At 41.5% G+C, this 12230-nt stretch overlaps 1 protein-coding gene across 5 annotated transcripts in view; it reads left to right on the top strand.

The window, feature by feature from the left end:
• ASXL3 (ASXL transcriptional regulator 3) overlaps positions 1–12230 on the top strand; it is a 115017-nt gene that overhangs the window by 65186 nt on the left and 37601 nt on the right. For 4 of the 5 annotated variants that reach the window (XM_029069131.2, XM_029069132.1, XM_029069135.2 and 1 more), the window contains 2 exons: positions 8460–8577; positions 9567–9686. In XM_029069131.2, coding sequence (XP_028924964.1) covers positions 8460–8577; positions 9567–9686 — 238 coding nt within the window. Of the gene's footprint in view, positions 1–3744; positions 3799–8459; positions 8578–9566; positions 9687–12230 lie in introns of those variants that run through there. The other variant, XM_029069138.2, reaches the window with a different exon arrangement.

Here is a 12230-nt window from a genome sequence, read left to right as displayed (position 1 = left end):
GCCGGGATGGAAGAACAGAGTCCTTTAGTAAAGGAGGCCAACCAGATCATTAAGAATTTAGTTACATCCAAAGCTTCGTAAGGTTCTAGTATATGTCAAGACCATACACTGCCACAGCTTAATGCATATGGCCCCACAAGCACAGGCTGTGTTGGGGGCAAGAGCTATGGGTGTCATGATGGGTATAAGTCTAAGAGAGGGGACAATTGCATAATTAAATAAGTACAAAATTGATGTGTTCATTAATTGCCAGGAGGTAATCATAATAATTGTGGTATTAAGTGCTTACTATGTGCCATGCGCTGTACTAAGTTCTGGGCTAGATATAAGACCCTGTCCCCCATTAGGCTCACAATCTAAATGAGAGAGAGAACAGGTATTGACTCCCCATTTCATGGATGAAGAAGCAGAGGCACAGAGAATTGAAGTGACTAGCCCAAGGTCACCCAGCTGGCACGGGGTAGAACTAGGCTTAGAACCCAGGTCCTCTCATTCCTGGCCCTTGATCTTTCTAATACAGGTAGGTTAGAGAATAGTTAGTGTTAATTGGAGGAGGAGTGCCTTAAGCTGCGAGATGGGGGAGCGGAAGTGGTGTGGTATGGCGTGGCAGTCCTGACTTTAGAGACGGAGGCAACTAGTTATCCAGACAAACAAGCAAGAGAATGAGCAGAGATGAAACCAGAAAAGTTGGAGGGGAAGGGCTAGCCAGTGGAGGACCTCGAAGCTTGGTGACTGGCGTTTGTATTTCATCCGGAGGATTGTGGGATTTCAAAGGTTTAATTCTTATGATAACTTGTTTGCTTTTCCAAGTGAATCATTATTCTAAGTGGTTCTAGTCCATCAGTGTGCCTGTCAGGTCATTTCAGAGTTCCTAGATCATGGTCCAAAGGTTAATAAAATAATAAAATGGCTAGAAGCGTAAGTGTGAGCATAGCTGGTGTTCAGATAATGTGCCAAAAATGGAAGGATATATTGGGATGTATCATACGGCCCTGCAGAATTGGCAATCAGGGACCCAAGGGTTCAGATCTTCCTCTCATGCATTATCCATCTTTCTGCACTGGACTTCTGCATTCTTCCCATATTAGTTCACCTCAGTCCTGGGCTTTTTTGGAAAGTCATATTCAAAGCTGTTGTAGTAATAGTGTTTATTAAGTGCTTAGTGTGTGCAGAGCCCTGTACTAAGTGCTGAGAGAAAATACACAGTGGGAATTAAGCTTGGTTCCTGTCCCTCATGGGGCTCACAATCTAAAAGTTTAGTGGGGAAGAAGGGATCGGAGAGACAGACCCATCAGAAATGATGAAGCATTAGGAGACAACACAGACAAATGCACAGATAGGTTCAAAGTCTCTGACGATGGAGTATCCCGCAACGGGGACTCTCGAGAGGGAGGGAAGGTGGCAGTTACCATGGTGCTTTTCTCAGCAGTGATGGAAGAGTCCAAGAGCTTGCGGGAGCAGCTTTTATTCCTGGCCTGGCACGCATGGTGCATGCCGGGAGCTAAGGACCTCTGGTGAGGGGAAGGAAGGCATCAGTAACCATGGTCCTTTTTTCGGCGGTGAGGGAAGGGTCTGGGAGTGCATGGAAGCAGCTTTTCTCCCCGTCCCAGCATGCGTGGAGTATCCCGGGAGCAGGGACTCTTGGAAATGAGAGGGAAAACACCAGTTACCGTGGTGCTCTTCTAAACGTCAGTGGCGTCAGAAGGATTCTCGTGCCAGGCTGCTGCTACGTTGCCGTCAGCTTTGGTTGGAGCTAGGTGCTCTGAGGGGGCTGTAAGATTGCCCCAGCAATGAGGAATCCCCCAGTTGCCGAAAAGAGTTTACTGCAGCTTCCAAAGACTCCTGTTTGAAACTGTGCCACTGGGCGGACCTGGTTCAATATGCCTACACCAATATGTATCCTGCCCATTCATCAAATTCCTAGATAGGCTGCAGCCATTAAAAAGAAATGCTGTTTTAGCCTACTTCCTTCCAATTTTGTGGCTCCGCATTTTCACTGCACTCTAGGAAATGGGGAAATTTGCTGCTCTAAAAGTAAACATCCTTGTGGGTATTGGCTATGTGTAGATTTTTTGGAGATGAGAGCACTAGACTCACTTTAGGTAAGATGGAACATAAACCACAAAGCTACCCATGGAAATTCCAACTTCATGGGGCGGGCATTAAAGAAAAAAGAAATCCTTTGAAAAGGCCCGGGAAACATGGTCTCAGAATTTTTGTTAGCCTCAAGACCCCCTTTCTGTGTATCAGTCACTACCGAGATTAGTCCTGGTGTGTCGGGGAGATTTGACTGGAATATGTGGATTCCTCCTATTTAGGTCTGTGCCATACTTTCTGACTAGTATCTTGTTTACAGGGTGTGATGGGTGCAAATAGTATATGTGTTAATTTAGTGGTTCCCTTTAAGCACATTTATAAGAATATTTAGCAGTCTCTTAGGAGTGGAATTCTTAGTTACCATTTGTACTTTTTTATGTAACTGCTTACTGTGTGCCAGGCACTGTACTAAATTCTGGGGTAGATAAAAGCTAATCAGGTTGGACACAATCCCTGTCCCACTTGGGCTCACAGTCCTAATTCCCATTTTACAGATGAGGTAACTGAGGCAAAGAGAACTAAGTAACTTCCCCAAGGTCACACAGGAGACAAGTGGCGGAGCCAGTAGTAGAACCCAGGTCCTTCTGACCCTTCTAGGCTCCTGCTCTATCCACCAGGCCATGCTGCTTTTCTTAGAGCTCTGCTGTTTTAATCCATAGCCCTCAAATGTCAAAAGATGGTGAAATTTGGTTTTTTTGAAACAGGAATTTAAAAAGGATTATGTTTTTATTCTTTTGAGCAATGAATGAAAGCAAGAGACATCCAAAGAGAGACTATATTTTATCACTTCGGGGAATGACAGGACAGTAAAACATAACCTTTCTGTTTTATCTTTATCAGTTCACCATCAGAAAGCATGGCAGAGCTTTTGTTATTTATTCATGGTAGTAGAACTCTTTCAACAACTCTCAGATCCTTTTTTTCATTTTCATTTGGCAGAAAGAGAAACAGAAGTGCTATTTTGCCTTAGTTTTGCATCTTTGATTACGGCTGTGGGAAATTCAAAGGTTATGTTGTAGGTCTTCAGTTTCACAGCCCAGGCATCGATATTTAACAACCGTTGGTGTTAACTGTTAACTGTAGCCACTTATTTCACGTGTAGGTTTTTTTTAAATCAATTTAAATGGTCACATTTCCAGTTTCACATTCTAAAATCTACTGAAGAGTTCACTACATTCATACATTATCCGTATGTCACATAATTTGTGTGGGTTTTCTGGCCAAATAAGATGGGCACTAGCTGTTTACAATATCGATTCCAGGAAAGTTTAAGATAGCAAAACCAAACTTGTGAATTCTGGCTTTTTTTTTTTTTTACCCCCCCACTGTGTGTGGACAAGATAAAAATGTCCATGTTAAGTAGAATTGCATGACAAAGCCCACCATCTCAGAATTTAGAAATGAATTTGACATCTTAAGGATGCTTTCCTTCCTGGCTTTTTCCAAGTGAATTTGTCCAAAATCATGTCCAGAGGACAACTTCTTGATTTCTGTTTTGCCATTTGGTAGCAGATCCATAAGCTGTGGGCTTCAGGCATGACTTCAAATTTCTAGGGCTTTTTTAAAAGTAGGACTATAGTTGTAAGTTTGGTGTCTTATTTGTTTTGTTTGGTCTTTTAAAAAAGTTTATTTCCTGCCAGATGTTCTAAGCCTACAAGTTTCTCTCATACTGGGCAGATCCTGGAAGTATTAAAAAGCTTGGTAAGCCTAATTGTCTGTCTCTTGTAAATTAATACTTGTCATTAAAGATGTCATAGTGTAAAATTGTCTTGTGTTTGGTGTGGGCATGAGGACAGCCTGCTGTAAGGTTGAGATCAGTTTTAAAGCTTTTAGATACGTTCCCTCATGACAGACTGTGTGCATTTGTGTGTGCTTTTTATTTGTTGATTCACTTCTTGTTTTTAAAAGGACAGAGTTGTGAGTGTGAGGTACTTGAGTATTTTGGATTGAAATGCAAGAAAATATTTTTTCAGAAGACTAGTGCTACTCAGGTCTTTCTTGAGGAGCTTTAAGAGTCTCATAGATGTTTTGCCAAACAACACACTGAACCCTTGGATTGGCTTGTGATAACAAAGGCTCAGGGTGCACAGGGGACTCTCCCGATATCTTCACAACTGAGTAGGATTGCCCCGATTTGATTGTGGTCCTTCATGTTCGGTTTGAACCACCATGGCAAATTTTAATTTGTCAAAATCAGATCACCCTGGGCGTTGGTTTACATTTATGTGTTTTCACTGAAATCAGTCTAAGCCTGATTCTCCCAGCGCCTGAATTACTCACGATTGATAACTCTGCAGAGCATCCACTCTGTGTGATCACAAGTACATTTCAGGAGTAATGTCCCGAATTGTGCGTAGGGGGTGAAACTCGAGCTTATCTCCCCTAGAGACCGGTTGTCTACCAGGGATCTGGTTAGATCCGGAAAAAATCTGGGTCCAAGCCCTGCATTTCATTGAGAAATGTGGCTGGAATTTAGGCAGTAATTTCCCCTAAACTAATGTCCTCCCTTTCCTCTCCAAACTGCAACCACACTAATCCAAGCACTTATCTTATCCCTCCTTGTTTACTGTATCAGTCTCCTTGCTGACCTCCCTGCCTCCTGTCCCTCCCCATGCCAGGCCATACTTCATTCTGCTGCTTGTATCATTTTTCTACAGAAACATTCAGGGCATGTCACCCCGCTCCTCAGAAAACTCCAGTGGTTCCCCATCGACCTCCGCATCGAACAAAAACTCCTTACCGTTGGCTTTAAGACACTCAATCACCTTGCCCCGTCCTACCTCACCTCAATGCTCTATCGCAACCCAGCCCGCACACTTCACTCCTCGTAATGCCAACCTTCTCACTGTACCTCAACCTCTTGCCCACGTCCCGCAACGCCCTAGGTCTTCATATCCGACAATTACTCTCTCCACCTTCAAAACCTTCATGAAGGCACAACTCCTCCAAGAGGCCTTCCTGACTAAGTCCTCGTTTCCTCTTTTCCCACTCCCTTCTCCATCACCCTGATTTACTCCCTTTACTCATCCCTCCCATGGTACCTATGTACCAATCTGTAATTTATATCATTGTCTTCCCCCCACTAGACTGAGCTAGTTGTGGACAAAGGAATGTGTTTACCAACTCTGTCCTGTTGTACTCTCCCAAGCACTTAGTACAGTGCTCTGCACTCAGTAAGTGCTAAATAAGTATGACTGATCCTAGAATCCAATTCCCTCATTGAGGAAAACTTTCCTTACTATATTCCTGGAATTCCTGGCACCACGGGCATTTGCGTGAGCAAACCCCATTTCTTTTGAAGCCATGCTGTTTTGTATCTAGGCAGGCATGTGTCACCACTGCCATGTTCTTTTCCAAACATATAAACATGTTTCCAAGGAAGAGACTATATTTAAGTAATTAAGAAGGCATGTGTCGATATGACGGACAGGGGTTCCCTTTTTAAAGGATGCTACCCTCAGGCATTTTTCCTGTTGCACCCAGGCATTGATTGGAATAGCAAAATGTCTGGTTTTTCCACTTGTTGAGAGGGACCAAAAGAAAGTATCCAAGATGGTACGCCTTACCTCTTGTAGGTAGTAATAGCCTCTAGGGCAACAACCAGGCCTGTGCTCGGTGCCAAGTTCATTGTAAGCCCCTGTTCATTCAGTTTCTAAATTATGCACCATTTCTGAGAGCTGGGTAAAATGGCTAGAATTCTAATTTTTGTATGACCATCATAGAGTCCAGTACTCTTCCTCAATGTCATGAAAAATCCTTCCTGAGGAGTAATACTATAGATTCCCTTTTGATGAAAATGTAGCCATCCTAATAATTATGTAAGAAAGTGCTTTGTAAATACCCTCTGCATTTAGTCCTATTACCACTCAAAATGCATCAATATTAGCCCATGAGTCATTGGTCTTCCCTTCCTGACTCCTCCTTACTCCCTTACACCTCTGGCCAGCCTTTGGAAACACAGATGGTCCTTCCTGAAATGAATTTTGTTTGTCTGACCATCGACTTCGGTGGTAAATCCTGTACTTCAAACTATCCATGGGCTTAAATTTTCCTCCCTCTCATCTGTTATTCAACCAAATATGTTCATGGAATTTATAACCAGGGTTTAAGGAATATTTATTCAGCTCACCAGTCAAACCAAATACCTCAGGTCAGATGTTCTCAGCCTGCATGTGCCATCTTTGGTTTACTTGTTGTCTGATTTCAATACATTTCTACTGCCACATGCTTTTTTGCTAATTTTACAAACGATTATGTACTCATCAGTTTTGAATATGTTTCAATACTCAAAAGATTCGTTTATTTGTTGATACTTTTAGCCTATTTAAGCGGATGATCAATTACGTTTGCCTTTTGCCGATTTAAACGATTCTTCCTGGTTCTCTCGATATGCTGGGATAGTCTGTGGTGTTCCTCCCAATCCCTTAATTCATTATCATAACAGGGGCTTTGTCTGTGAACCTCATTGACATTAAACCACAAAGACAAGAGGAGCCTTTCTGAACAGCAGCACGGTAGCTTCTCTGAGGGTCACAAGCCTTGGTCTGACTTCCCTTCTCCAAGACTCTTGGTATCCTAATCCCAGAGTCCCACACCTCTAAATATCTGCAGGCTTTCCCCTAATTCATCGTGAGACCCATTTCTCTATGTTTCTGTATATTCATCCTTTAAAGATGCCTGCCTCACAAATGCCTCACAGGAATTTTTGAACATGGAGATTAAGCACCAGAATGCATTTTTCAAGGGATGTGATGGGAAGCCTTCAAATCAGATTCTCCTCTCCCTAGGATGGCATATGATCTAGCTGTAAATGAGGAGAGCCTCTGCCGTTTGCCAGCTGTGTGACCTTGGGCAAGCCGTATAACTTCTCTGTGCCTCAGTTTCCTCATCTGTACAATAAGGATTCAGTTCTTTATTTTCCATCATATTTAGTCTGTGAGCCCCATGTGGGGCAGGGACTATATTTGACCTAATTATCTTGTACTTACCTCAGTGGTTAGTACAGGGTTTGGCACATAATAAGTGCTCAACAAATATCATTATTATCTAATTTCTAACCCTCCCAGCTCCATGACTTTCTGTGGGGTGGGGATAGTTGAACTAATGGCTACAGAATGGTTATCTGGATTTTGCCCTTTCTTGCCCCTTTTCCAATCTCATGTATATCTTTTTCTGTCCCTGAATGGTACTCACTCACTCGGGCCCTTTCATCTACTTGATTTCTGTAGCTTAAGGTTGTAAGAGTCTTGTAGGTTGGTGTGGGGTGTGGCGTAGCCTTGATAGAACGGTACATCATTTTGCCTGTAAGGAGAAATCTAGTGATGTATTTCCCTCGAAGGCTTTGTTCCAAAAGTAGGTAAATCTGAATCGAAAAACTCAGATTTAGAAAATAGGAATTAAGATAAAATATCAGACGACTCTCCCTCGAAGGCAGGAGGTGAGGGTCAGGTGGTCCCCAGCAGAGCTTTGACATTTTGGGGAGTTCTCATGTCCTCGTCCCTCAGGACACGAAGCTTTTGCAGTTAGTATTTTTAAGACACTTTTGAAAGGAGGTAATTTTCTGCCTAAAATGATCCAGCAGACACTCCGTATTTCCAAACTTTAAAAATCCCTTCTATTCCATTATCATCACTGTGGTTGATTCATTTAGAGAACACAAAGCACTCCCATTTGGAGAGATTTATTCCCATATCATTTTCCCCGGATTTGCCAGAATACATTCACGTTCGTGTTCTGAAGGTTAATGCCCAAAGTCAAGCAGACAGAAGCCAAGTGCTGCAAGGTTTCCAAGATTAGGACTGATTCCCTTCACAGAAATAAATGATTCCTGCCATGTTCAGTGATTTTGTGCAGCACTCCACACGGCTGAGCGAGTGCATCAATACTGTAGTCCTTACATGCTGTACATACTGATGACACTCTGTGTTAACTTGATTGACTGAGCAGTGCACTGGAGAAGATGCACCTGCAAGAGAAGTGCAGACACATATATTTTTATCTTGGTTTCGAAACATTTCTTTTACATTTATTTTACTTGGAAGTGCCATTTTCAAATTCCATGGGTTTTCATGGTGTACTGCTGAGGTAGAGCAAACAGTTAAGTGCTGCTTTGTTGTCAGAATCGTCTTGAAAATGATCTTCAGGTTCATCCCCTTTTTTCCCCGAGCCTGATTTTATGCTTTTGAAGGGAAATAACATGAAGGTGACTGTTAGGAAGCCTGATCAAATTAGTGACTGCGTAGAATCTGAGCTCTCTTAAGAGGTTCAGTTGTGATGGTAGGCAAATGCCTCATTTGCTTCACGTATAAGAAAAAAATATTTGGTGACGTTTTTATGTTGTCTTTTATTATCGTGTTTTATAGGCTTTGAGACAGCAGCAGAAAAGAAGAAATGGAGTCTCAATGATGGTAAACAAGACTGTTCCTCGTGTTGTTTTGACACCATTAAAGGTGTCTGATGAGCAGTCGGATTCACCTTCAGGTAAATGGCTAAGAGCTGAAAGGTTCTGTGCTTGCCTAGTCCACCTCAAAGCCTCCACGCAGGGAGAGCCGTGGCATTGAAAATTCAGAATTGCTGAAAATAGCCGGGGTAACATTTCTTCATCGTTGTGGTTTGGTTTAATTTCTTTCCTCCCTTTTCCCTCCTATCCCCTCCCTCCCTCCCCTATAATTCTAGTGACTCAGATACAGGCTGTTTTACTGTTCTCTCCCACCCCCCCCCATTTTTTAAAAAATATAAACTGCTGAGAGAATATGATAAAATGACATTTACTAATGGTAGCAGCAGTTAAGGGGATGCGGACTGATGTTTGAGTGTTTCTGTTTGGTAGTAGAACTTCGGTGGATCACATGCTGATGTGTAACACCATCTAAAAACCCAGCTGTTCAATGCATGTGAATTTGTCTCTCAGCTCTCCATTGCAGCACTGCCAGAGAGTCGTATTAATAGTCTGTGGGTTCTGGCACCACTTTTTCACCACAAGAATCTCTGACCTCTACTTCTGATTTATAGTTGCCTCATTTAAAAATGATTTTTTGGAGATTTGCCTCTTGGTTTGTAACAGATTGCCAGTTTCGTTTTCCTGGCATACTTTCCTGTGAAAGTTACTTCTGCTATTATATTTTTTTGGCATTGTGTGAAAGTTCCACAATGGATTGTTTAAAGCATAGCTGTGTATTTTTTGTTAAAGATCTTGCAGGAGTTGCCTAACAGCAGAGAGTAAGATCAGGGATTTTCTTTATTGATGGCAGTGTTGGGCCAACTCTGTTTTTTTCTTCTTAATTGATTTGTGGTGCTCTTTCCTTTATTTCCTCTTAGTGTGAGGAGACCAGATTATGAGCAGAAAGATCCCTGCCTCTCAGCAAATAGCAGACAAAGCCGCTGACCTTGTTTTGAAAAACAAAAGCTTTCTTTTTGAAGGGAGGAGGGTGGAGGAAAAGGATAGTTATGATGCCTGTTTTCTGTTTTAGGGTCAGAGTCTAAAAATGGTGAAGCGGATGGTTCAGATAAAGAAATGAAACATGGACAAAAATCCCCAAATGGGAAACAAACAAGTCAGCACTTAAAACGATTAAAAAAATCTGGTTTAGGTGAGTATGCCAGCAAACTATCAAAGACTTGTGGATTGTTTTTAGCGTACCTGGGTTTGTCTGTCTCTTCAAATCAGTTTGAAACTGCTTGTTTTGGAGAATAAAAATAGTCACTAACAGGAGAGCAACTTTTCTTCCCGCTGTGTCTTAAGCCAAAGAAACGGGGCGGGGGGAAAGGACTTCAAGGACAATGTACAGAATATACCCATATTTTAGTTCACTTCAGTGTTAACCTCTGACAAATTGTTTTATATATTTCTAATTCAAGGATGGACCAGATCCCAAAGGCAGAATTTCAAAGTGGTTCATCAAGTAACATAACGGGTTTTGCTAAAGAACTGATTCCTTATATTCATTCAGTCGTATTTCTTATAGAGGGAAGCTTTCCCGCTAACTGCGTTTTTGCTTTTGAAACCCACTATGTGGGAGGAAAAGGGGCTCTTGAGAAGTAGTCAGTGAAGCAGAGGACTCCTTGAATGGGCTCTTCCATAGTAAAACTAAGCTTCCCTGCTTGGGATATGTCATTGAATTATTGAGGGCTGCCACTTGGAAAATAGGAAAAATTGATAAGAACTTGTTTGCTTTGAGTCTCTGAATCTTGCAAGTCAGTATCAGGTTTTCTTAAGATAATCCTTCATTTTAACATTTTTTTCTGAAACCAAAGACCAGTGCTGTGAAAAACTGGATGTAGGTGTTTAACACAATGTCTTCTGGTTTGAAAGAGACCTTGCCAGACCTTGCCCTTCCTTACTGGATATTATGTAGATTTTTAGATGTATATTGTTGATTTTAGAGAGATTTTATAGACTAATGGATGAATGACTGGGCAATACTGAGCACAGCTTGTCCTGGATTCTTGATTCCAACACTGATTTCCTGGATTATTGAAAATAATTTTCTAAGTCTGAATATTTCCCCCTTGTAAAACTGGCTCTGTTCTTTACGGCCAGAGTTAACATTTGTGAAGTATTTGAGATCAGTGTAGCATAGTGGAAAGAGCATGGAACTGGGAGTCAGAAGACCTAGGTTCTAATCCTGGCTTTGCCACTACTCTGCTGTATGACCTTGGACAAGTCGCTTAAATTTGGGGGCCTGAGCACGCACTCCACTCTCCTAAGCACTTGCAAAGTACAAAGTAAATGTGATATGTTCCCTGCTCCCAAGAAGCTTATACTCTAATTAGAGGGACAGTCAAAATAGACCGTACAACTGAATATGCCTATTTATATGTGTGTGTGTGTTTGTATATATCCATATATCTGTATATGTGTGATCACGGGGATTAGGAGACAGGGTTTTAGGAGGGCTTTGAAAGTGGGTTTACTGAAGACTGTTGGATTTGGGTAAGGAGGAAGTCCCAAGCCAGGGGAAAATCTTGAGCATCTTGAAAGTATTTGAGATCAGTGTGGTGTTGTGGAAGGAGCTTGGAACTGGAAGTCTGAAGACCTAGGTGCTAATCTTGGCAATGCCACTACTCTGCTGTATGACCTTGGGCAAGTCACTTAAATTCTTTGGCCTTAGTTTTCTCTGTCAATTGAGAAATTTAAAATTAAAATTGAATGAATTTGAATTTAATTTAAAATTGGGAAATTGTAAATTGGGGATAAAATGCTTGTTTTCCCACTTAGATTGTGAATCCGGTGTGGGACAAGAATTTTCTGATATTATTACCTTGTCCTACTGTGATGTATAGCACAGTTCTTGACATAGTAAGTGGTTATTATATATTATTATTATTACTGTTATTAAAACATTAAGAAAACAAATATTTTGTTTATTTTAAAGCTCTTGAAATGAACCACACTATAAGTGTTAAGTAGTATTGTCAAGTTTGTATTTCTTAAATAAAACTTAGTCTAAATTGTTATTCAACTGGCTTTCATTTTCAGGGTTTGTAGGTTACGAAATCATATACTGATGTATCATCAATGTCAAAATAGAAAACCACAGATTAAGACTGGTCTTTGTCCCTTTGCAAGGACAAGATCAGAGCATGGTTAACCTTAAACCTATATGGTGATCAAGTTCTAGGACCATAGACCACTAGCTGAAGATGTAATGCCTTTACCTGTAGTATATAGGGGCAATTATCAGCATAAAGAAAGAGTAGATGGGGCATCATTTTGTTAGAGCTCATTTCAACTAGTCTGATTTCACATGGCTGAACTTGAGAATGACAAAGGATATCTGGAAGCTGGAAGAAGGCTACCTTTCCGGTCCTCTGAAAAATCTTCAATATAATCATGCATGTATAATGGCCATATTTGAGAAGACCATAAACAAAACATCGCATGAGAGCCTTAATGCCATTTCATAGAATCAACACAGGGCTAGGAAAGGAATCATCCTGGGAAAGGTCTCTCATAAGCAAGCATGCACTCCAGGGACTCTCTGTATGCTTCCAACGGGTTTCATTGCAGTGGCAGAACTGAGGGAATGGTCCGTCAAATCTGCTGTCAAACCAAGGGTTTGACAGAGAGAATGAATTAACTGAGTCAGAGGGGCGGCGTGTTCATCGAGAGAGTTTGCAAGGGGAGTGGGTGA

Source organism: Ornithorhynchus anatinus, chromosome 7 (genome assembly GCF_004115215.2).
Source record: "Ornithorhynchus anatinus isolate Pmale09 chromosome 7, mOrnAna1.pri.v4, whole genome shotgun sequence".
Lineage (NCBI taxonomy): Eukaryota > Metazoa > Chordata > Mammalia > Monotremata > Ornithorhynchidae > Ornithorhynchus > Ornithorhynchus anatinus.
This window is presented reverse-complemented; position numbering and strand designations above follow the sequence as displayed.